We start from the raw sequence: 25,930 nt of genomic DNA on the forward strand, positions 1-25,930 counted from the left end.
GATTTGTCCTTTTTATGTGCGTTCATTTTTTTTAATTGTATCCTTTGGTATATATGATTGTGACTATTTTCTTCCACTATTTGATCTGAGGAAGTGGGTCTGGCCCACGAAAGCTCATCATCTAATAAACCATCTTGTTAGTCTTTAAAGTGCTACATAGTCCTGCATTTTGCTTCAGCTACACCAGACTAACACGGCTACATTTCTATTACTCTTCTGAAATAAAAAATTGTTTCCAATGCAGTCCAAGAACTTGTTGGATAATCTGTGCCCTCTGTGTTAGTTTCCCAACATAGGTCTGGATAGATGAATTCCCCCGTCACCACCAAATCCTGCGCTTGGGATGATTTTGTTAGTTGTTTAAAAAAAAAAAAAAGCTTCATCCAGCTCTTCTGCCTGGGTTAGGTGGTCTATACTAAATCCTTAGCATGACACCACCCTTATTTGTTAATCTCCTTTAACCTAACCTAGAGACTCTCAATAAGTCTATATTATATGTCCATCTCCCCCTCAGTCCAACTGTACACATTTTTAATATATACGGCAACACCTCCTCGCTTTTCTCCTTGCCTGTCCTTCCGGAGCAAACTGTATCCTTCTATACGAATATTCCAATCGTGTCTGTTATCCCACCAAGTCTCTGTGATACCAATGGTGTCATAGTTGTGTTTATTTACTAGCACTTCAGATTCTTCCTTCTTATTCCCCATACTCCTTGCATTTATATGTAGGCACCTAAGATACTGATTTGATTTTGACACCCTAGTTTTGCCTTCTCCCTCCTTTCTCTCTGCTATTATAGCCCATGCTCCCTCCCATTTCTGACCCATCTCCTACGTCTCAATGTTTTTCACTTACCTGTGGGCTTTGGTCATCTGCCCCCGTCGAACCTAGTTTAAAGCCCTCCTCACTTTTGTGTGCTTGAAATCGATTGTTTCGCCCTAAGTGGAATACTTTACATTCATCCTTACTTATTGAACTTCTTCCTATTTACCTCCGATCATTTCTCTAGTTTGTCCAGATCATTTTGAATTTTGTCCCTATCCTCCAAAGCACGTTCAACCCTTCCCAGCTTGGTATCGTCTGCAAACTTAATAATCGTACTCTCTATGCCATATTCTAAATTGTTGAGGAAGATATTGAACAGAACTGGTCCCAGAACTGATCCCTGGAGAATCCTACTTGTTATGCCCTTCCAGCATGACTGTGAACCATTGACAGCTACTCTCTGGGAACAGTCATCCAACCAGTTATGTGCCCACCTTATAATTGCCCCATCTAAGTTGCATTGCCCTAGTTTATTAATGAGGAGGTCATGCAAGTCTGTATCAGATGCTTTACTAATGTCTAAGTATATCACAATCACTGCTTTTCCCTTATCCATAAGGCTTATTAGTCTATCAAAGAAAGCTATCGGCTTGGTTCGACAAGCCTTGTTCTTTAGAAATCCATCTTGACTGTTACCTGTCACCTTATTATCTTCTAGATATTTGCAACTGGATTCCTTCATTTTTTGCTCCATTATCTTTCCTGATGTAGAAGTTAAGCTGACTGGTCTGTCATTCCCTAGATTGCTTTTCTTTCCCTCTTTATAGATGGGCACTATGTTTGTCCTTTTGCAGTCTTCTGAAGTCTCTCCTGTCTCCCATGACTTTTCAAAGATAATTGCTAATGGTTCAGATATTTCCTCAATCGGCCCCTTGAGAATTCTAGGATGCATGGGGAGCTGAAGACATCTAACTTGGCTAAGTAATCTTTAACGTGTTCTTTTCCTATGTAACTTCTGAACTTATCCAATTTTCACCAGCATTCAATTCCCACCACCCGACACAAAAAAGTCATTAAGTGCTTCTGCCATGTCCACATTTTCTGTTATTATTTCCCCCTCTTCATTGGGTAATGGTCCTACCCTATCTTTGGTCTTCCTCTTCCTTCTAATGTATTTGTAGATTTTTTTTGGTATCCCTCATGTCGCAAGATAATTTGAACTTGTTTCATGCCTGGGCTTAATTTTGCCCCCATGTACTTTTGGCCCCCGATTTGTGTGTATTCATCCTTTGTAACTTGATCCAGCGCCCACACAGCATTACTTATTTTTAGATTGGAACATTCCTCAGGGAGGGCTTCTCCATTGCTGCCAATTCTCCTACTTCTTGTGAGGAGTAAGGGAAGCCGCTGGGAGTGTTTAATCACATCGACCTCCCACTGCATGGACATAATTAATATAGCCAGGGTTGCGAATCTGAAGTCAACCTTCCACACCAGTGTAGACCAGGGCTAAGTGGAGTAGACATCTAGTGCCAATGTGTTCCAGTCCCTAGAAACCTTGATCGCTTTGGAAGAAAATGGTCCCTGATTACGTATTCCATTTGTTTCCCTTTGCTAAAGGCTGATGCTTCCAGTAAAGAGTATAGAGCCCCTCCCAGCTAGGTAGGCATCACCTAGCACATGAGGTCTTGTGGCTTTTATTGGATTTCCATCCATCTTTCCATTAGTCAAGAGCATTTGATTGCTTGGCTCAAGGTAAACAACAATATAAAGAAACTGGATAAGCATGTGTGAAACCTAAGACCCCAAGCCTTTCATCTTGCTGAGAATTGTTTTATACAGAGGATGTCTATTTTACACAGAGAATCTGACTTATCTTCCCTTCCCCTCAGTGCCTCCCACAACAGCTGATGAAGGTGAGAAGAAGGACGTGGTGTTTCTGATTGATGGCTCAGATGGTGCCAGAAGTGGTTTCCCTGCACTGAAGGCCTTTGTGCAAAGCGTGGTGGAGAGCCTGGATGTCAGCCCCGACAGGGTCCGTGTTGCCGTGTTACAATTCAGCAGCGTCGTACAACCAGCGTTCCTTCTTAACACCTACTCTGACAAAGCAGATGTGATCAGAGCTATCCAGGACCTGACCATTATGGGAGGGTCTCCACTAAATATGGGCACGGCCCTGGACTATGTCACAAACAATGTGTTTGTTGGCTCCTTCGGCAGCAGGATAGCTGAAGATGTCCCTCAGCTGTTGATTCTGTTGACAACTGGCAAATCAAGGGACGACGTGCGGAGGCCCGCGACAGCCCTGAAGACGGGTGGCATGGTGCCCTTCGGCATCGGAGTTGGAAATGCCGACGTCACGGAGCTGCAGACCATCTCTTTCACACCAGAGTTTGTTGTTGCCATCCCTGACTTCAATCAACTGGACACCGTACAGCAGAGCATCTCAGATCGAATCATTCGGCTCACCCGGGAAGAAATCGATAGGCAGCCCCCGTACGTGGAGCCGCCTACACTCAGACCAGGTGAGAGGATGGTTTTTGGCGGGCATCTCCCCAAAGCAATGTTCGTAGGAGCAAGTTAGAGACCTAAACCGAGGCAGAGACAGCAAAACAAGGCATTCACAATGAAGGCTCCAAAACCAACCTCCTCTTCCTGCCAGTGTAGCCTCTATTTGCCCAGTTGTCACTGGGCTTGCAAGGGTCTGTAATTACAGTCAGTCATTCAAATACGTCTACCTGCATCAGTCCTACCACGTGGTCCATGCAGGCAGACTGCCACATCTCCATAGTCCATGAAGTCAGAGCAGGATCTGGACCATCATCCTACAATAAATAACCCCCTTTCTCGGTGTCTAGATGGTCACTTTGCAATCTGCCCTGTGCAACAGAGAATAGGGATTTAGGGTTTCTCCTACTCCCTGCCTTCTCGTCCCCCTCCTGGCCTTCAGAGAGAGGACTCATTCTTAGGAGAGCAACCATTATAGATCCACACATGGTCGTGTATGAGGATGGCCGCATAGATTTCCACACTAATCTCACACATGGGTCCCAATGGCCAGCTGCTTTAGCTCTGTGCTGCTTGGTGATGGGCCCCAAAAGGATCATTGCACATGGTGGAGGGAGGGGGAGAGGTTAAACCTTTTGCACTTTAGATCATTTAGTAATTTAAGTCTTGGGCCTATCCGTGTCATCTGAACTCTCTCTCTTTTGACAGAGAAAGAAAAGAAGGACGTTGTGTTTCTCATTGATGGCTCCCAGTACGCTACCGCAGAGTTCAGTTCCATCCGCAGTATGATCGAGCGGCTAGTGAACTCCCTGGACGTGGGTATCGATGCCACCCGGGTTGCTGTGATCCAGTTCAGCGACGATGTCAAGACTGAGTTTCTCCTCAACACTCACTCCAGCAAAGAAGAAGTGCTGAGCGCCGTGAGGAAGTTACGGCCCAAATTTGGCTCGCGGGTTAACGTCGGCGCCGCCCTGGAGTTTGTGTCGAAGAACATCTTCACGCGACCCTCTGGCAGCCGCATAGAGGAAGGGGTCCCTCAGTTTTTAATACTGCTCTATTCCCGCCAGTCTGCAGATGACATAGATGACCCTGCCCTCCAAATTAAAAAAGCTGGGATAGCACCTCTGACTATCGCAAAGAATGTGGATCCTGCGGAGCTGGGAAAGATTTCTCTGAGTCCTGAGTACCTGTTTCAAGTGAGAACCTTCCAGGAACTGCCTGGCCTCGACACAAAGCTGCTGACGCCTATTAGAACGCTGACTTCAGAACAGATACAAAGGCTCCTGGGAGACGTAGTCACTCCAGGTAAGATTGCCTAGTGCAGTGTGTGTGTGTGTGGGGGGGGGGGGGGGGGGGGGACCTCAAGCCTGGGGCCCGGATGAAGCTGCCCAGCTTGCCTGAATCCAGCCCCCAAAGCTCAGCATTGAGAAGCCTGCGCTGGTGCTACAGCCCCTACCGCCCCGCCATCCACCCGCACGGGCTGGAGTGAACAAAACCTATTTGACTGGGTCCCCTTATGCTCTGGTGTGCGAGGGGAATTTGGGGAGTGTCGTTCTCCTTCTCAGTCAGGGGCGTCTCACATTGTGCAGCCCCCCTGACTGATTTTTCTGGGGGGTCAGCGACCCCCGACCCAAACAAAGTTCCCTAGCCTTTGGCCTAGTGCCTCTGTATTGCTGGTACTGTAGATATTGCTAAACATGCAATATCTTTTCACTCCTTCCCTGCCAGCAAATGATTTCCCCTCTTAAAAACAAAGACGACTCATTTGCATGGTCAGGAGAATGGAGAGTCAGCTGAGATTTTAAGGAGTTATTGAGGGCTCAGACTTTCTGGGCAAAAGCTGCAGGAAGCTCTTTGGAGACTTCTATAGTTGAAATTAACATAAACCTGGGGCCAAGGGAGGTTAGGCGCCTTTAAGAAAGTAAATGCCTAAAAATAAAACTTCAGAGTGCAGGAGGTTAGGATTTGGGGTGGTATGTGCGTATCAGTTTGGATGTAACCAAGCGGCACAAAGCACCACCCTCCAAAAGAAACCAGGTCCAAATCGGATGCCTGCCAGCTGGGTTTTCACTTGACCACAGAGCCCATTTGCCCCGCCCAGGAAGGTTTTTCATGTCAGTCACTTTCCTCTCCCCGGATGCTTGTGTTGTCCTGCAGAGTTGGAGGGCGACGAGCTGGACATCGTCTTCCTCATCGACAGCTCTGACAGCGTGAGGACCGACGGCCTGGCTCACATCCGGGATTTCATCATCAGACTCGTTCAGCAGCTGGACGTGAGGCCCAACAAAGCCAGAGTCGGCGTGGCCCAGTTCAGCAACAACGTGTTCCCGGATTTCTTTCTAAAAACGTACAAGACCAAAGAGGCAGTGGTGCAAGCTGTACGCCGCCTGCGGCTCAAAGGAGGGACCCCGCTGAATGTGGGGAAAGCGCTGGACTATGTTGTCAAGAATTACTTTATTAAGTCTGCTGGAAGCAGGATAGAAGAAAAGGTCCCCCAGCATTTAGTCCTCCTCCTTGGAGGGAGGTCCCAGGACGATGTGACGAGATCTTCTGCCTTGATTGAATCTACTGGGGTTAAAACCACAGGCGTAGGAGCAAAGAATGCAGATAGAACACAGATGCAGATCATTACCAAAGATCCTACAGTCACATACATCATCAGAGACTTTACGGCACTCCCAACCATTGAAAAGAAGGTTTTCGGGTCCCTTGTAGATTCTGAAGAGCCTACATCTCCACCTCCTCCGGTCCCAGTTCCTAGTCAGTCTTTTATTCATGTTGGCAGACACTGGGGGAGGGAAGACTTTCAGAATAGAGCCTGGGATAAAATTCTCATCCTTCGTAAAGTCATTTAGAATGAATGCAGTTTAGTCCTTATTCCTTTGCTTGCATGGCACTACCGAAGACTCACCAAAAAGGCCTACCAGAACTTGGAAGATGGTGACCAAGGTGGAAATGTTTCCCGTAGGCTATGTCTAGAGTACATTCCTCTTTCAAAAGAGGAATGTAAATGAAGCACATTGAAAGTGCAAATGAAGTGCAGATTTGAATTTCCTGCGCTTTGTTTGCATATTCGCCTCTGAGCACTGTTTCGAAAAAAGGCTTTTTGAAAGTGAAAGTGCAATCTAGACAAGCTTCTTTTGAAAAAAACTCCTTTTTCGAAAGAACCCATACTCCCCATTTTTTCAGGAGTATGGGTTTCCCCCCCCCCCCGAAAGAAGCCTATCTAGACTGTGCTTTCACTTTCGAAAAAGCGTTTGGATGCAAATATGCAAATGAAGCGTAGGAAATTCAAATCCGTGCTTCGTTTGCACTTTCGATGTGCTTCATTTGCATTCCTCTTTCGAAAGAGACATGTAGTTTAGACGTGCCCATTCAAACGAACAACATGTAACAGGGCAGAGCTTTTCGGTGGGGTGGGCTCGTGTGCTGAGATGGGGCCTGGCTGGATGGCTCTCGTTCAGGGTCTAACCGAATGCCAGGCGGGGGCTGTGAAGGCATTTTGCCCCAAGTCAGATTGGCAGTGACCTGGGGGGACTTTCACCTTCCTCTTATTTTTTGAGTTTCGCGTACGGGTGTTGTTGTTGGCCTGCGCTACGCAGGAGGTCACACTAGACTAAATGACGGGGTGGTGCCTCTGGTCTCAGTCTCCATGGGTCTATCATACATGCTATGTTTTTCAGCCCCCGGCTTCTCGGGGTATCTAAACTGCTGGTGTTGCTGAAGAAACATAAAGGGGATATGGACGCGAGAGTGAAGGATGACATTACGCCAGCTAGGGCCTGTTCCATAGACTTCCAAGACTATTGGATCAGAACAGTGTCTAGGAGCTCTCCTAGCCTTAAAACAGAAGCAGGCATTTTGCTAAAATAATGGATGTTTGGCACTTAGACTTGGCCTTTGGGATTCTGTTTCCCTGCCTTCCCCCACCTCCAGTCTAGCCCTGTTCCCTGCTCTGGCTTCACCCTGCGGTGCTTGCATGTTGTGTGCGAATCATTGTAGCGTTTGCTCGGTCTGCATTTTCCTTCTTGGATTTTTTTCACTGGCCCCCAGTAACAAATTGCACCCAACGGTACCCTAATCTGGACCGACCTCTTAATGTTTGGTTCCAAGCCCATACTCTTTGGATGCTCCTCCAACCCTTTTAAAATACAGTCACTCCTTTTTTCCACCTAACCATCAAGGGTCTCTTTCAAGTGACCCTACCTTGTGCTTTTCTATTCTCAGCCTATAATCTGTCACTCTAAATAGTTGTCTCAGACCAGAGCACATGGATTCTCTTCTCCTTCCTGTGGCTAGGGTCTCTCTTCTCCCAAGAGGTCATCTCTGATTGATATTTGCCAGATCCAAAATTGTGGTCTCAATAGATTGTGCAGAGCCTGCTTTGCTGGCTGCTTTCTTCAAATGTCATGTTTCCGAGAGCTTTCCTAGTTCTTTGGTCCTTCAGACCCTTTCCCCGGCACAGACTGAAGGATGCTGCTATGCATTTATAAGGCTAGCTGCAAAGATGCTGAGCAGCAAGGAGAATGACACCAAATGGTACCTTAATCTGGAACCTTGATGGACAGACCTTTTAGGCTGCGTCTACACTGGCGCGATCTTGTGCAAAAACTTGCTGCCTGTCTACACTGGTCACGTGTTCTTGCGCAAGTAAACTGATGTTCTAATGTATGAAATCGGGGCTTCTTGCTCCAGAACTCTGGTGCTCCTGCTCAGGAATAAGCCCTTTTGTGCAACTGTTCTTGAGCAAGAGGCCAGTGTAGACAGGCAACATGAATTTCTTGCGCAAGATGGTTAAAATGGCCATCGGAGCTTTCTTGCGCAAGAGAGCGTCTACACTGGCAAGGATGCTCTTGTGCAAAAGCACATCACTTGTGCAAAAGCACATGCCAGTGTAGACACTCTCTTGCACAACTACTTTAACGCAAGAACTCTTGCGCTAAAGAGTTTTTGCGCGAGATCATGGCAGTGTAGATGTAGCCTTCCTGTTTGGTTCTAAGAAGCCCCCACAAAGGGTGAGCTGTGTGAGAGTTGGGGTTTGTGTCTGGTTGAATATTCTGGTCAAGATTTTACAAGGGACTCGTGAATTTGGATGCTGGCATTTTGGGGGCCTGCCATTCAGAAAATTCAGTGGCCCTGAGCTCACTGAAAGTTAGATTCCTTTAAGATGGGACACCCAAAAAAGGAGGCATCCACTCCCTTTTGAGTAGCTTGGGCTATCTGGACTCATTCACTCATCCTGAATCAGTCATTTGTTTACTGCTCATCTTATTTCCCAAAGGTAGACATTTTTCCAAATGGAGAGCAGAACTGTGTCTGCACGCATAGTGTGCCTACAATTTAAAAATGGTCTGTTTTCCTCTGTTGTTTGAGACGATATTCCAGGCGTTACAAAAGTTTTAATACCCACCCTCTTTGTTATGCTTTCAGCTGGTAAAAGGGAAGCCGACATCGTGTTTTTGCTGGACAGTTCCATCAATTTAGGGAGAGAGAACTTCCAACAGGTTATCCAGTTTGTGTATTCCATAATCGACGCGCTCTACTCAGAGGAGAAATCCATTCAGGTAGGATTGGCCCAGTACAACTCTGATGTGACGGATGAATTTTTCCTCAAGGACTATACCACCAAAGACCAGATCTTAAATGCTATCAACAGAGTGGCTTATAAAGGAGGCAGGGTGGCTAACACAGACGAAGGCCTCAAGCACATCCAGACAAGGCACTTTGTGAAAGAGGCTGGCAGCAGGGTGGAGGAGAAAGTCCCTCAGATCGCTTTTATCGTGACGGGGGGCCGGCCTTCGGAGGAAGGAAAGGCGGCAGCGTTGGCCCTGACAGGCTCAGGTGTCAAGGTGTTTGCCGTGGGGGTGAAAAACGTCGATCTGGACGATTTGAGCAAGCTGTCCTCCGACAGTGCCACGGCTTTCCGAGTGGCCACGGCCCCGGAACTGTCAGAACTGAATGAGCAAGTGTTGATCACTCTCGACGCTGTTATGGAAGAGCAGCTATGTCCGGGAGTAGTTGACACAAGAGGTACGTACTCCGAGCCTTCTTAAGCCTCCGTCTTCCAAATTCTAATGAGTGGGCACAGTCATGGAAGGTCTTGGCTCTAGATTGCAAACTCTTCCCCTCTGGCACTAGGCCCAGGCCTTCATGGGCATTTGTGGAGCAATGAGAACTTGTGGGATGTTACTGCAATATATGTCCAATCCCAATAGGCATTCTAAGGTGACAAGAGCTAGCATAGAGTCCTAGGGCTAGAAGGGACCTCGAGAGATCATTGAGTCCAGTCCCCTGCCCTCAGGGTTGATGGAGCATGTGTGGACAACGAGAGTAGCTCCACCCCAGACAAATGAGTTGCTAAATAATCCAATGCTGCCCTATGGATTTATCTGATCGGACTGGCCCCTTTGTGTGGACTTAATTCGTTTTCATGGCCTAAGGCTTCCTCCGTGGTAAACTACAAACTAAGTGCCCAGAATCAGTATGCACATTAGGCCAGTGAATTCAACCTGGACAGGCGGCCTCATGGTAGATTTTGCCTTTAGATCAGAACTGGGTGAAACTATGTGTAGCAAAGGGCTAAGGGGTGTAGGGAGAGGAGTGATGGACTTTGCCCCCTTGTCGAGGCTGGCCCTTCACGCTCCAGGCACATTGTCCTGGTCTCTTTCTTTGGCCCGTCCTCACAGAGCGGTGGACTAAGTCTGGCTCTAGGCACCCACAAAAGAAAATACCCTGTGACTAGTGACTCATGCTGTAGAAAGCCCAGTGGGACGTTCGGCCATTGCCTCTCTGCCACCAGTGATTCATTGTTAGCTATACACCTTCTGCCTGTCCATCATACTGACAGGACCTTGGATATAGGCGGCCCAAGACTGACGTAACACACAGGAGCCCATCTAGCGCACCCACAGGCATCCGTACTTTCAGCCAGTTTGGTGCTGCAGAAGCAGTTTGGAGCCCTCTGTTTTGGCCGATGTGGAAGGGTTTCTTCTTCCCTGGCTAGGAGCGAACTCTTGGGAAGCATGGATGTTGCACAAGTGTTGATTGCAGGCTGGGAGAGACTCATTTCCCAGAATTCTCTGTTTCTCTGGTGGACCAGATCGGTCATGTCGAGGCGGGACTGGCGGGGTGACAGATCAGTATCCAGCCAGTCACTGGCCAGACAGCCCATCACCATCGCACACTGTGCAGCCGCTGAGCTGTGGCCGCTGTGGTCTGTGGGTTTCCGGGAGGTCCTGAGGGAAGTCCAGGCCCTGCTGTCTGGGAAGGAACTTTTCAAGGCTGGGAACACGGAGCGGGGAGGTGACGAGCCCATTGCTGGTGGTGCCTGCTGTCTTCTCTCCATTTAATCTTCGCCCAAGGAAACAGCTCTTAGCCGTGGTCCACTTCCTCATCAGGGCTCCCCGTTAGGGGAAGTGGAAGGTAACTCTGGGGTCATGTCTCCAGATTTTCTAGGCTCTTGTCGGTCACTGTTGCAGCCTATGTATAGTAAGGGCCCTATCTGGCTTGGTGGTTGCTAGCGTGGGACGGAGGGTAGGGGTCTGTTTTGTCCGTCCTCTGCTCTACTTGAGCAGAAGGTTTCGTTAACAGGAGGGGAGGGTCCTGGTGAGTTGCTGTATCTGAGTCATTCCAAACCCTAGGGGAGCCTTGGGGAAAGCTCCTTCCAGCAGGTCCTACCCTTCCCCAGGGTGCTAGGGGAGGCAACGGGAGCCTAGATAGCGTTAGTGAGTTAATGGGTCCAGCCCCCTGGCTGAGATAGGGGCCTGTGGTGAGAACGTGCCTGAATCCATGTAACGTGGGGGGTTCACTGTCGCCCATGCACCCTGCATGCTCCAGAGATGCATGGACAGGAGTGGGGAGGCCCGACTGCATGACGGGGGTGGCCTCTGTTCGTTGGTCCCGCTTTCAGCGAGATGCTCAGGAAAGTGGCGCTCTGGGACCCATTGCTGTGCCTATTGTCCCTGCTGGCCTTGGTGGCCTTGCCAGCCTTTTGTCACCCATATTGTTGAGAGATTCACTCTCTAGGATGGACCGTGCCATGGTTGCCCTGGTCTTTGCAACCCTCTGATTGGACTGAGATGCTCAGGGCCTAATGTGAAGAAGGTGGCTAGACTAGCTCTGCTCTAATGCCCTTTGCACTCAAACGCCCTTGGAGAACAGCCGGCACAGACTTGTTTGGCTGTATCAGCAACCAGGCGCATGTGAAGCCAGCACTGAAAAGACTGCCTTCGCTCCCCGTTAGCTTGTGGGCGTGGCTGAGTATGGACACCGGTCTAGAAAGCTCTTGAGAGTGGGAGGGAGTTCATAGGAAAACCAGTTCTCCGCAAACCATGGCGGGAGTCTAGATCAGCTGATGGGCTCTCCCTTCCCCCCACTTGCGGGCTGAGGGCTAGAGGACATGTCTTTCCAGAGGAAGGCTTTCACCTTGCAATTTATTTAGTCCACTGCTCTTAGCTTCTGCAGCAGTTGGTTTTAACTGGGACTCCTGGCAAATAGGCACCGAAGTTGGCAAATAAATGGATACAAAAAAAGAAATTGACCCTGTGATACAAATACCCTAAAACCACAGGCCACGGGTGTTCCCCTAAGCCCAAGCTGGTGGTCTGCAGGGAGCTGCCAGGTCCTATGATGCTGGCTGCTTCTCATTTCCAGTGGCCTTCCAGCCTGCAGACATGCCCAGGTGTGTGCCGAAGCAGCTAGCAAGAAGGGTGAGCCAGCGTAGTTGAACATAAACAATTGGCAACGCCGCAGGCTCATGCCATGAACGGAAAGGGGATGCAGAAAGGTAGGCAGGCTTGTCGGTGGTGGGGAGCAAGGCGGGAACAAGCCTCAAGCTCTTGAAATCACCACTGGAGCCCTGTGCATTATGTTCTGTGCAGCTCAGAGGGCTGGTGATAAATAGATAGCAGCATAAGACACTTTATGGAACTGTGGGAAACTTGGCCACACACATGAGAAGTGGACATCTGGCTAATTAAAATCGTGCCGGACCACAGAGGTTGTTGGAGCAGACAGTGCCGGATTAGAGAGGTTCAACCTGGAGCAGCTGGGGCCCCAAAATCTGGAGCAGCTGTTGTACAAAGAGAGTTGCTGGCCCAAAGATCTCACAATCGAGGATTCGTCAGACAGATATGAGGCTACTCAATTTAAAAAAACAACTTGACTTCTGTGCCTGTTCTGAAGTCATCATTACTTCCTTGCTCCCCTCCCGTCCTCCCCCCCCCCCCCCCGCCTTATTCTGTGTCTGATGAGTCTACATATTTTTCCTCTCCAGAATGCAACGTGGATGTGATCCTTGGGTTTGACGTCTCGGATGTTGTATCTGGGCAAAATATATTTAATTCTCAGAAAGCCTTGGAGTCCAAGGTAAAGAGCATTCTGAACAGAATTTCCCAGATGCAAAGGATCAGCTGTACTGGCACCCAGCAGCCAACGGTGCGAGTGGCTGTCATGGCGCAGACGCCAACTGGGGTCATTGAAGCATTTGACTTTTCTGAGTACCAGTCCGAATTGTTTGAGAAATTCCAAGGCATGAGCAACCGAGGCCCATATGTTCTCACACCAGAGACACTGAGATCTTACCAGAACAAATTCAAAACAGCTCCTACGGACAGCGTGAAAGTAAGTCTGGGTTCTCCTTTCATTGCAGAGGTTCCTCTGTGGGCTTCGAAACAGAAACACCTTGGGCAAGGTTTAAACAAGCACACCTCCACAGAAGTGAATTTAGCTCTGCCAGTTTACACCAAGTGGAAAATTGCCCCACTGAAATATCGAGTGTGTGAAAGATTTCCTGATACGGAAAACCAAAGATCCCTAGATGTCAGATTTCCCCCAATTATTTCTTCACTTGGAATACTGCTGTATAGAGTTTAGTTTAATTGCTGCAGACAAATGAATAAACAAATCATCCTTGTTAGATCATCTTAACACTATTGTCTTGTGGCACTTTATTGGCATTTTAAAATGTATTGTATGGATACAACAATTTTGAGCATCACAAGTCTGATGCTATTAGCTTGGGATTGGAGATAGATATTAACTGGTTAACACGCTACAAAGCCAATTTCTCCCACCTTTGATATTCACATTTCCACATCAGATACAATGGATGGGACACATCCAGTCTGACTTAATTAGCTCCATTAACTCTGGTCCTAAAACTGATAGGTAACTGCTTTGTTGTTATATATACCCTAGACTCTGTTATTTCCATTCCAACTCATCTGATGAAGTGGGTTTTGCTCACGATCTAATATATTTGTTAGTCTTTAAAGTGCCACAGGCCTGCGAGTAGTTTTTAATCTTACAGAGTAATACGGCTACCCCACTGAGATGCCAGTGAATGTGTGCGAATACCATTTTGAGCTTTTTTACTGAGCTCTAGCCAACTGGAAAATAAACATCTGAGATCCATGAGTGGGCATGTAAAGCCAAAAATCCATCCCCTTGAAGGGCAGGAGGGACTAGTGGGATGAGCCTATCTGAGCTTAGGAGAAAGGTGTGCCTGAGGAAAGGCTGGTACTGCACCATTGGCTCTGAATATCACAGGCTAAATCTCTGTCCCTCACTGAGGACCATGGAAATAAATCAAGGGAAACTAGTGGAGAATCTGGCATTGCTCTACGTGGCTGAGTTTCACAAGGGGGACCTGACTTGAATGTGTTTCCTCCCTAGGTGGTAATTCACTTAACCGATGGTGCCGACGGTAGGATGGCTCAGCTGGAGGATGAATCGGACGCACTGCGAAAACAAGGTATTCTAGTAGCCTGCCACCATGTACACGTTGCATTTTGCTTCATTTGGCCCGGGGTTTCTAATAGGTGCGCTGGGCCCAGGTTTTTGATGGCCCCGTGAATGGTGAGGTTGGTATTCAATTGACTTCCACACCCACGTGCTGGTTTTAATCCTCTCCCCCTTAGAATAATGCTCTGGAGGTGTCCCCCTGACAACAGGGGTGGCAGGTATAGTAGGCGGGGAAGGCACGGCCTTCCCAAAACACCAGCCTGACCCTGCCCAGACCCCACCCGCAAACCCCCTACTGTAGGCATACTGGGGGCGAGGTCTTGCTGCCCCCAAGCATCTGGCCTCCTCATGCTCAGGGGCTAGGGAGGCTCAGGCCATGCACCAGGTGAGGGGAGGGGAGCTTGGCTCCTATGGGGGTGGAGCCTGGGTAGAAGGAGCGGAAATCTGACCCAATATTCTGCAGCCCACACAAGAGTGGTGCAGTCCTCTGCTCCTTCCTGACTGTGCTGCCCAGGTATGGGCTAGCTTGAATCTAGCCCCAGGAGGACAATGTTGGTCATCCTACCATCTGCTTCCAATGAGCTGAGAGCAGTAGGAACCTTGATAAAGACAAATGCACAGCTGCCATGTGTGGGCCATTAAATGAAGGACACTGGATTCAGGCTAATGGCCTAGGTGTGTGTACAGCCCATCCACTACCCATTGGCACCTAAATCTGATGATGACTTTCAAATCCCGAGAGGGGCAAATGGATTATTCATCAATCCCTTTGCTTTAGCCAGACCCCTAAAATCATTCACGTTCATGATCATGTGCCAACATTTTCTTTAGATTTCCAGTTGAACAAACAGGAACAGGTTTTACAATGTGGATGCTTCCAAACATTGCTGGCGCTTTCCCAAGAAATGCATTCTGTTCCAACCCCCAGGTGTGAAGGCTCTCATGTTTGTGGCGCTGGAGAGAACACCAAAATTTGAGGAGCTGATGCAGTTAGAGTTTGGCCGCGGGTTCACATACAACAGGCCTCTCGGAGTCAATCTGCAGGATTTAGATTTCGAACTGGCAGAACAACTTGTGAGTAGCTTTGAGCTGGCGGCTTGTATAGAGCAGAAAGTTTACATACCCTCTGGATGGATCTCTGGCAAGTGAAAAGCCTCCCTCCACGGAGCTCGGCTGATTTGCACAAGCTGCGGATAAAATTATATCCTGACTTCCGCGTGCAAATTTCAGAGGAGCAATGCCAATGTATTCCAGATGTGATGCCCTAGAATGGGATTATTAGTTCCCTGTTCATAGAGTCCTAGAGCTGGAAGAGACCTCAGGAGACTTCAAGTCCTAACCCCTTGCCCAAAGCAGGACCAATCCCAACTAAATCAACCCAGCCAGGGCTTTCTGAAGCCAGGACTTAAAAACCTCTAGGGATGGAGATTTCACCCCCTCCCTAGTGCTTCCCCACCTGCCTAGAGAAATAACCAAGAACTTAGGCCTTCGTATATGCCACTTGAATTGGTCTTGCTGCCTCATCGCACTTCAAACTCTTGGCTACCTTGCTCTCATTCCTGCACTGTTAAATCTTTTCAGCCATGCTGCTTGCTAGGATTTTTCCTCTCCATGGATTGCTGGCTTTCAGTAATATTACTGCTAATGAACTAGCTTGCAATTGTATTATTTATCCATGTATGTAATCCCTCTATAGCTCTTTGCAATAGTTTTCCATCTTCATTGGCATTCGTGGCTGCTCCCTGTTTAGTATCCACTTCCTCTTCCATATCATTCATTAAAACGCTGAATAAGACCAGATTTCACACTGATCTTTGAGATACCTCCACGGTCATCACCCCTTAGGCTTGTGGTCTTCAAGCTAGTTTGCAGTCTACCTCTGTGCAACTGGAATGAATTTTCCTAGTAAAATGCCAAGTAGAAATAGGTAAGACCACTATGTGAAACAGGTTACTGGGTGAATTTAATTATTGGTTCCCTGCTAACTGGCTATTCAGAACTACACTTTTCATTAATTCACTTGCTCTATGAACTTTTGCGCGAATAACTTGCAGCCTATGGAATGCCTGCAGGTTGCTTCGGGAGGGTCATGAGCAGGATTCAAACATTTCAGCTCTGGGATTGGTCACCTACATGGTACGGTTTTGCTTCTGGGGGAAACTGAGGCACACTAGAGCCTGCACACCACTTCACTCTCACTTGAGTTCTTGCCTTGGCGCTCTGCCTGGGGAGTATTTATCTCCTCTTTCCCTTGCTTATGGGATCTAATCTGTCCGAATGACTTCCATTTCTGCCGGAAAAGGAGTTTGCTTGACTCTGATGTGGGCATTCGTACAAACACACCGTTGCTTGCGTGGAGATCTGGGAAAAGCAAATTGAAGTGCTTGCCAATTAGAGGGGAGGTAAAATTCCTTCTAAAAGCAGCTAAAATCCTTGGGAATATTTTTCTCCATCCATATCTGGCTTTGAGGCACTAAAATCCAGGTCATTACCTTGCAATGAAACCTTACCCTGAACTTCTGCAAGCATTCGCTGCAGTACGAGAGGGGGGGGATATACTTTGGCCTCTTAATCTACAAAAGTGCACGTCCTGCATATGGATACATCAGGCAGTGCTGGAGAGTGAAGGATGCTTAGGGAGTTCATCTCCTGCCTGAGTTTCTAACAGCTTTCTTTCATTACAGGACGGCGTCGCGGAGAAAGCCTGTTGCCAAGTGGCGTGCAAGTGTTCTGGACAACGAGGAGATAGAGGAGCGCCTGGGACCATTGGACCAAAGGTACATTGCGGCATCACGTTTCCAAGCTTAGATTCATGTTTCCTCTCCAGCTTTCAGATCTCTTCCTTAATAAAGAAACATAGACGCAGCAGCACGGAATGAGCCCCCCCGGGTTATTCTGTTAAAAGGGCTTTTCAGGAAAAAACAGAAAGTTTCTGAGTTGTAAAATGCCACTCGTGGTGGTGGTGTTAGAGGTGCTTGTTTTAAAATCACGACTGCGGAGGAGGATCGAATTTTAGAGGTGATCCTAATGAAGTTGGAGGGCTCCGTGTCACATCGCAAGGGTCTTCATTCAGAATTTCTTCTTCTTCCAGTCCTTCTAGTGTCTCCTAGTAGGTTAGAGTCTGACTGTGCCAGGTGCAGCACACAACCAGTAGGAGGCAGAACCCGCCCCAAAGAGTTACAATCGGATTCGGGACAAGACGCAGCAAGCCGGCACAGCCATCGGATGGGGCAGCGTTGGGAAAATGAAGAATCACAGGGATAGAAAAAATGTGGTTGCCTAGACTAGCAATCTGCACAGCTAGAGGGTCTGTGGAGGTCACAGACAGATGGCTTGTGTGATGTAACAAGTTTGTCAATGGATTATACGACACAAACGACTGAGGTGTATTAAATCCAGGGATATTGCGAGCGGGGGCTTAAAGGGGGAGCACAGATTGTAGAAAGGAAACTTGCGATATTACGTGAAAAATAACTGCTTTGCGTTGCTTTTCAGGGCGTCCCAGGTGAGAACGGCTACCGAGGCTATCCAGGCGATGAAGGTGGACCTGTAAGTAACTGCCTAGAGCTGTATTGTCTTAGGGGAAGGAAGAGGTGCTTGACTTCAGCTTGTTTCTGGCTGTGTTGGGGGAGGGGAGCTAGGACTTGTTTGCAGGAGAGGATGTGGGGCATAAGCTGGCTGGGTGGGGCAGGAAGAGGGAGGAACCCTTGGTTCTAGGGAGCTGGTGGCCCGAGTAGGAATAAATGCTCCGTGGTGCATGGTGCCAGGTGGTGAGATGGAGGCCAAGTGGCTGGTTTTACTCATCCATCCAGCAACATGATGGAAAGACGCCAAATTCTCCTCTCAGCTACTGTGCGCCTGGGGAGCTGGGTCTGAATAGTTAAGGGGAGGATTACGTTATGGATCCATCCAGAGAGTGTTTGCTTTCCGGAGGACCTCCTGAAACCAGACTGTGTTTCAGAGGCTAGAGACGATTGAGCAAGCATTTCCTCTCGTTCCGTTGCTTCCCACGACAGGGATTGCCCTCCTCCCTCCCCCCGTGTCGTGTAGCCGCCGGCCCCTGTCAAATGCTGACCTCTGGGAAGTACTTTTACACTTTATCATGTAAACATGCCCAGCCCTGCTGCGCATTGCCAGGGTCTGGTACAGTCCAACCAGTCGACTGTGTAATGACACTAAGTTAGGGCGCATCGTTGGGTGTGTTATAGACAATGACTAATTGCTCCTTTCCTGCAATAGGGCGAACGAGGTCCTCCTGGTGTCAACGGGACTCAAGGATTCCAAGGGTGTCCTGGTCAGCGAGGAGTCAAGGTATGTCTTTAACAAACCTCTAGACAAGACAGCCGGATCCCACGTGGGTGTCAAGCAGTGCAGCTCTTTCCCCCTCCTAGGGATCTTAAGCAAAAGTAGGAAACCTGGCAGAAAGATGATGCCTTCTACATCTGTCCTGGCCTCAGGATTTAAGTGCTTTGTAATGTGAAGGAACAATAGGATGCCACGTGCATCAATCCAACGGCACAGACGCAGTCTGCCGACCAAATAACGTTACCGTTGGGAGCCTTTGCAGCTGGCCCATAGCCGGGAGAGAAGCGTGGAGATAGACGGTCTTGACACCATCATCATATATGAATCTTGGCTCAGGAGAGGGACTCTGTGTGGAAGGGAACCTGCAACTGGGAGCAAAGTGAGAAGACGGCTGTTGTTTTCAATGGACGTATTCAACAGTGGCTCTCAAAAGGGGACCCAAACCAGCCAGAACTTGGGGAGATTTGCAGGTTTTATGATAAATAGTCACAGATTCATAGATTCTGCGGCAGGAAGGGACCTTCTGCTGCATACCAGAGACTTTCTCCCAGGGATTTCGTACCAAACCCACATCTTGTGGCTGGGCTAGAACATCTCTCTCAGAAAGAGATCCAGTCTGGAACGGCCTCAAGATCTAGATTTATTGTAGGGAAGAAACGGGTTCAGGCATGAGGTCCTTAGGGTGAGGAGAAGGGGGTTTGCTTAAGGAGTAAAGTGTTTATTAAGGCCACTGGCTAAAATAGACATTGCTTTGTGATGCACCATGAGAATGGGGGGAGCTGCCAATCTCTGAAAGCAAATTTGTGCCTGGGTCTCGCTAAGGCAAGCGAGACCGTACAAGCTGCACTCCGAAGTCCCCGCTGGACTCAGGGCACATCTTCACTCGCCATGCCGGGGATCGCTCTTCTGGCATTCAATTTAGCGGGTCTAGTTAAGACCCGTAAATCAACCACCGAGGGCACCTCTGGCTGAGGCCGGTACTCCTGGCAGTCATGAGGAGAAAGGGAAGCTGACCGGAGCATTTGCTCCCATCGGCCTCCCTCTGTGAAGATGGCGCCAAGTTCAGCTTAATATAAGCTGACTCCAGCTACGACTTTTACGTCGAGTTGCGTATCTTAACCCGACCTTCCAGGGCTAGTGTAGACCTGGCCTAAGATCCCCTAAATCTTGGGTTCCCTCTTCCCCGATACTCTCCGAGTGGGGTGAGGAGGACTGGAGAGTGGGGGGAACGTTGGCCGACCCCACCACGATAACCACTTGCGGCTCTGGCCAGCTACTCCGTGGAAGGGCTCACTCTGTCAAAGGCCGTGAGGATTCCTTCCCAGGCTTTGCAGCGACTTTGAGGCCATCCTGTCCTTCAGGAGCAGCTCGAGCGCTCCTTGCACTTGGCAGAGCTCCTTAGCGAACAGCTGTCTGAATAAATAGGGCTGCTGGCTCCCCAAGTAGATTGATCCAAACTCTCCAGGCTTATCTGGGAAGGAAAGAGGTGTCAGGGCTCAAGCGGTTTGTTTATTTTCATAATTGGCTCCGAGCTGCCGGGCCCAGAGGTGCCGGGTCCTGAAGTGTTGGGTTCTGAAGTGCCGGGGTCAGAGGTGCCGGGTTCTGAAGTGTCAGGTCAGAGGTGCCGGGTTCTGGACTGTGGGGCCCAAAGGTGCCGGTTTCTGGACTGCCGGGCACAGGGGTGCCGGGTTCTGAAGTGCCGGGTTCTGAAGTGTCAGGTCAGAAGTGCCAGGCCCAGAGGTGCCGGGTTCTGAAGTGTCGGGTCAAAAGTGCCGGGCCCAGAGGTGCCGGGTTCTGAAGTGCCAGGCCCAGTGGTGCTGGCACAAATTAAGCACTGTCCAGCTCCTACTGGTGCCAGCTGAAAGCCTATAAGGTTGCTGCCTCCTTGGCTGCCTCCCCTCTCCACTTTGACTGGGGGAGGTTTGCAACCCTGGCTCGACAGCCCTATCCCTCCATAGCTGCAAGGGAAGTCTCTGGGGGAGAGTAACCCTCTGCTTTCTCTTCTCTTCAGGGCTTCCGTGGAATCTCAGGAGAAAAGGTAGGTGGAGGCTTTACAGACCTGTGCCGATGGCTGGCGGCAGGGGAGGGTGCCCTAGGTTCCCCCTCACCTGTGTGTTTGGTTGATCCTTTGCACCGTGCTGCTTTTGTCTCGTAGGGCGAGAAGGGAGAATCGGGCCTGGACGGCATAGATGGAGAAGAAGTAAGTCATTTTAACACGCTCCCCCGGGAGGACCCGCCGGGGTCCAGTTCTCAAACGCGGCAGAAATTCTGCTAACGCCATTTTCTCTGGCAGGGGGACAGAGGCCTCCCAGGCTCTTCCGGGGAGCGAGGAAGTGCTGGCAGACGGGTATGTTGCATTGCATTGGTGGATCCAGCCGGGTTGAGGGACGCGCCACACAACTTGGGAAAGGGAGGGCTTACGTCTCCCCTCATCTTGTGTCTGGTCCCACGGCGGGAGGGCAACTTGAGGGCTACTCTAAACTACACCAGCTCCCTGTATTCTCAAGGGGCAGAGGGACCAGGCCTAGGACTGCTGGGGCAGAGGGAAGCCACAGCCATGCCTCCTTTCTCCTGCCACACTCCCCCATCCCGGCCGGCGTGCGAGCCCTCTGGGCAGTGTTTCTAATTCTCTCCCTGTCTCCTGAAAGGGCAACAAAGGCGTTAAAGGAGCCGAAGGCGAACGAGGTGACCGAGGACTGCGAGGCGATCCGGTAACTATCCCTTGGTCTTTGTCAGGAGTTACACCTGCTAGCTCTCCCTGCTCTGCCTTGGCTTAGCCACAAGGCCGGCTCTGCGTTCCTGGTGCACCCAGAGCTCCAGCAGAACGGAAGCTAGACCCTCCGTCTCTTGTAGCTCCAGTGAAGTCACCACTTGCAGATCCGGTCCTGGCTGTGTTAGGGATGTACAACGAGGCCCTTGGTGGGAACCAATTGGACACACGCTGTCTCGGCAGCTACCTCCCCTTCCAGATTACAGCCACATGTTAAAATACTGTCACCATATACATGTCAGTCACATGCCTGTTTTCAGGTGTCTGCCAGCATGGGGCTGCCCCAATAAGATGTACAAATAAGCGGGACAGGTGGCCTCATTAGTAAATAGGAGACAGTCCTATTTTGACACCCAAAGGTGCAGTCAAAATGTGAGGCTGAGACACATGAAGCAAATCAGAGCCACATAAGAAACACATGAGTAGAGCCCTGTGTTGATATAAAATTTATATCCATATTTGCATCAAATTTTTCCATTCGTGTGTGGAATAAATTTTGTTATGTGCACCAAAGCATCTAACAATGTGCACCACTAATAGAAATACATACTGCCGGCTGTGGGAGGCTGCAGGCGCTCTGCTGCTCAGATGGGCAGCACTGGCATCTGTACTGGGTGGCCACCCAAATACTCAGCATACAGGGAACACTGCACACATCCATATCTGCAAAAATGATCCGTGGATATCTGCATCCCCATTCATGGATATGAATACACCTGGATATAAAGTGGGTATCCATAGATGTGCAGGGTTCTAGATGCAAAATTTGTATCCGCATCTGTGTCTGCAAAAAGAACGGCGGATATCCGCATCTCTAGCCGTGGAGACAGATACCTGCAGCGACAAAGTGGGTATCTGCAGATTTGCAGGGCTCTACGCAAGAGCCAGGCTATATTACATGTCTGATGAGAAGAGTCATCTAAACAGACTGGCATAAGCTTCCCAGCTCCCAGACACTATGAAAGGCACAATTATACTGCACCATACCTACTATTTCGATTACTGGACGGGCACAAGAGAGCCCCTCTGGAGTCATGCCAGGGCAGGAGCAACATGAAGCAAGCACCTGCATCCCGATACTAATTTATGTTAACAGGCCAATTATTTACTAATTGAAAACATTGTTTCCTTATACTCCCATTCCACTCCTGCACCACGACTCCTGTGCCATGCGACTGTTGTGCTATATTTCGTACCATGTGTGTTAAAAAAGGAAACATGGATGTTGAAGTTTGATGGACTGTTTTACAACACATGACGGCTGCCTTGGTGCTTCACTTACACCAGTCTTTTTCATTGCTTCTGCTGCTTTCAGGGTGAGACAGGCATCGATAACACACAACGAGGACCCAGGGGTCCAAAGGGTGAAATTGGACCAATGGTAAAGTATTGAGTTTTTTTTAAAGCATGATAGAAACGAGAAAAGAGGATATTGCAAACAATAATTAGATGTAGAAGAGCTGGTCAGAAGGGCCTGTATTTACCATGAAAAATGGCATTTTGTTGAAATTGGATCTTTCTGTGGTATCATGTCACTTTTAGCAAAATTTGATTTAAAAACATTTGAAATGAAACCTTATTATTAGCCATTGGAATATACATCAACAAGATGAATTGCAATATAATTTACATTGTAATTTATAATATTCATTTTTTAAATGCGAAGATTGGAACGAAACAGTTGGATTTTACCCAAATGGAATGATTCAAAGATTCCCCCCCCCCTCCAAAAATTGTGTTGAGCAAGAGATTAAAAAAGAATGAGAAATACAGGAATTTTCTATAGAGCGGAGTTTCTGAGTTTCGACTGATTCTAAGATGTGTATCAAGGTGCTGATCGAAATCCTGCTAAAGTCAATAGAAAGATTTTCCATCAACTTCAGTGGGCTTTGGACCAGCCCCTAATATAGACGGTATAAAACTTTTGGGAGCTAAACTGTGTCCTGCTTGCTAGTTAACCTCAGGTATCCCATCTCAATCTTTCATTTACCATAGGGAGAACCAGGATCAGATGGGGCAGCGGGTTCCCCTGGTGCAGTTGGAAAACCTGTAAGTACCTTAGTTATCCTGGTATTGTAGATACCAATTCTTCCTCCCTCCCCGCCCCCCCCCCCCCCCGCCGCCGCCCCCCAAGGACATGTCTGGTGCCTTGAAAAGGATCTTGAAGGGTCAATTAAAAAAGTAAAAGAGTAAAAAGGACGCAAAAGTACACTTAATGGAACAGACATGAAAAAGACATTGGTCTGTCACTTAATCAGGACTGGCCACTCCCGGCTGTCTTTTCTGTCCTTATTGAATCAAAACTCTCAAGCTGCCAACTCAGTGGGAGTTGTGGCTGAGTAGGGATTTCAGGATTTAAACAGATGTGTTGCATTTGTTTTTCATTTGTTTAGATGGCACTTAGACATGCTATTTAAACAGTGCAGTTCTTTCACAGACTTAGGCTCATGCGTTCATTAGACATGGGCCCAATCCCAAGCCACCCATCTGAACATCCCAAACTGTGGAAAAGTCAGATGATAATGTTGCAGGTTAGATCTGTCTCTGGCTTTGATAGTCAACACGCAGACAAAGGAACATTTTACCTATCAGAACCAAAAGGCATTATTTAATGTTGAAACAAAGTCAACTTTGTTCGAGTCCCGCCTCCCCCAGGGTCGGGTCGGGTCTGGTCGGGACGGGTGGCGCGGCCCTAGGGCAGGAGGGATAAAGGGACTCCCCGCGGTACAGTGGTGGGGCTGGTTCCCATGTGGCCTAGGGGCTAGGGTGCCCGCCTGGGGAGGACAAGGTCACAGGTTCCACCTCCCCCAGGGTGAGGTTGGGAATGTTAGAGCTACAGCACGAAGGTTAGATCGTGATGGCACTGCTGTGTGGGTATCCAGCACAGAATATGTCACACGGCTCTCACTGCAGAGGCCAGTTCCAGTTTTCTTTGGAGACACCGTTCTCTGCTGCACTGGGATGTTGCTTCCTGACAGTTTGCATACGCGAGTGCTGAAAGGAATCAGCAGCGCACGAGCTGTGTGAATACAATTCCCTTGCTTCGCATGACATGCTGTGTTGTGTTATTGATTGACAGGGTAGTCTCGGCAGAAGAGGGCCCCCAGGACCCAAAGTAAGTGTCCAGTGTGGTGAGTGGGAGCGATAAAACCGGGCAACGCAGCTTTGCATAGTGGACTGCGCGAGCGGTACCGAGTTGAGGTGCTTCAGACCGAGCTGAAAGTGACTTGCCCAGTGACAGAAGCAGATTCGGATTTTGTTTCGGTTTTCTTCCTCCAAACGTACCTCCTTCCGCAAGCTGCTCCGCTTCCCATCCTCCTCCCACCACTCTGCTCTCCCTTTCCGTCCAGTCACCAGCACGGGAAGTAGGGGTGTATCGGGTGCTGCAGCACCCCTAAGTTTCGCACCCACTGGTTGCACCATACCAGGTCCTGGCCTCCGGGTGGCCCCTTCAGGGGCCCGCCAGCTTAGCCACCCCTCCAAATCCTTCTACTTGCTGTTCCTGTGGGCTCTGCAGCCCGCCGTACCCAGGGACTAGGCCACCAGCCCTGGAGGCTCCGCTGCCACTTGTGGTCCCGCTTGTGTCCTCTCTCCTAGGACATGCAGAGTCTCCCCTGAGAAGCAGTGAGTGCCCTTAACTCCCATTGAAGTGAATGGGTGCTGGGCACCTGGCAGGCCGGGTCTTTAAACCATAACCCGCCAGTGGTGCATCATGACAGGGTGAAACTCTCTGGCTTGTGTTGGACGGGAGATCGGACCAGATGAGCCAAGGGTCCCCTCTGTGCTGAGGTCCATGAATCAGTCGTTTTCTGCTGCGTAAACCCGGCAGGTCTTACTCCAGTGCTTTCGCGGCACGGCTTCCCCGAGGGACCCCGAGCTCTACGTCAGGCCATGAATGGGACGTAAGTGGGTCGGTAGGAGAAACGAGCCCCTTCGCACACGTGCGTTGCTAGCCTGGCGGGGTTCATGCTCATTGTGCCTGAGTCTCGCTGCGACGGAGCCCACTCCGCTTTGTCAGACCGGCGCAGAGGGCCCTTCGCACGCACAGCAATTAGAGCCACTGGTTTTGCTAAAGCAGGAGACAGGCTAAGAGGAGCTGAAAGGACTCCACACGGGAGACTCTCAGCCATTTCTGTGGGGTGAGCTCAGGTTACAAGAGGATGCAAACAGCATAGCAGGCAGGGTGGCCGGAAGACACCACAAATCTCCAGCCTGTTCTAATCCGCACTGTGCTGTCTTTTCAGGGTACCAAAGCGGCTCCGGGTCAGCAAGGAATCGTGGGAGAGCAGGGTACACGAGGGCCACAGGTGAGTACGTCCCACAGGCCACCCGTGAGAAGCCTCCCTGTGGTGTTTCCTCGCTATGCCGCCGCCGTTCCCTCGCTAGTGCCGTATGCCTCACCTTGCCCTGTGCTGTGTGAACGTCTCGGAGGCCTTGCCGGTCACCATGGGCGGATAGCGCAGCCAGGGGGCTCTGTGTGATCGTCTGCGGATTGTGGCTGGCCGGGCCCAAGTGCCCAGGGCCAGAGACTCATTAAACTCCCGGTGGAGGGGGGGCCACATCGCGAACCAGAAGAACTGGTCGCAGGGTTTAAAGTTGTCTCTTCGGTACCCCCCCATCTCTTTTTAACAGTGTCCTCTCAGTCCCTTGACTCTTGCAAACAATTTACCATATTTATCTTTTCTGCACGCAGGGTCCTCCTGGCCAGATTGGCCCTCCAGGCCTGAGAGGAGAGCAAGGCATTCCTGGCCCAAGGGTAAATCTTTCTTGTTCTTCTCCTTCAGAGGGACCCCGAGTAGCGTACAGGACCTGATTTAAACCCAGTCCATGAGACTC

At 49.4% G+C, this 25,930-nt stretch overlaps 1 protein-coding gene across 2 annotated transcripts in view; it reads left to right on the top strand.

The window, feature by feature from the left end:
• The window catches only part of COL6A3 (collagen type VI alpha 3 chain), a 106,077-nt gene that overhangs the window by 44,563 nt on the left and 35,584 nt on the right, over positions 1-25,930 (top strand). For both annotated transcript variants that reach the window (XM_075934040.1, XM_075934041.1), the window contains 19 exons: positions 2,661-3,293; positions 3,985-4,581; positions 5,434-6,036; positions 8,707-9,306; positions 12,551-12,897; positions 13,951-14,029; positions 14,948-15,093; positions 16,704-16,796; positions 17,515-17,568; positions 18,259-18,330; positions 20,336-20,362; positions 20,480-20,524; positions 20,618-20,671; positions 20,973-21,035; positions 22,410-22,475; positions 23,090-23,143; positions 24,174-24,209; positions 25,339-25,401; positions 25,788-25,850. In XM_075934040.1, the coding sequence (XP_075790155.1) occupies positions 2,661-3,293; positions 3,985-4,581; positions 5,434-6,036; positions 8,707-9,306; positions 12,551-12,897; positions 13,951-14,029; positions 14,948-15,093; positions 16,704-16,796; positions 17,515-17,568; positions 18,259-18,330; positions 20,336-20,362; positions 20,480-20,524; positions 20,618-20,671; positions 20,973-21,035; positions 22,410-22,475; positions 23,090-23,143; positions 24,174-24,209; positions 25,339-25,401; positions 25,788-25,850 (3,695 nt within the window). The remainder of the gene's footprint in view (positions 1-2,660; positions 3,294-3,984; positions 4,582-5,433; positions 6,037-8,706; positions 9,307-12,550; positions 12,898-13,950; positions 14,030-14,947; positions 15,094-16,703; positions 16,797-17,514; positions 17,569-18,258; positions 18,331-20,335; positions 20,363-20,479; positions 20,525-20,617; positions 20,672-20,972; positions 21,036-22,409; positions 22,476-23,089; positions 23,144-24,173; positions 24,210-25,338; positions 25,402-25,787; positions 25,851-25,930) is intronic.

The sequence above is a fragment of the Pelodiscus sinensis genome, chromosome 7, assembly GCF_049634645.1.
Source record: "Pelodiscus sinensis isolate JC-2024 chromosome 7, ASM4963464v1, whole genome shotgun sequence".
NCBI lineage: Eukaryota > Metazoa > Chordata > Testudines > Trionychidae > Pelodiscus > Pelodiscus sinensis.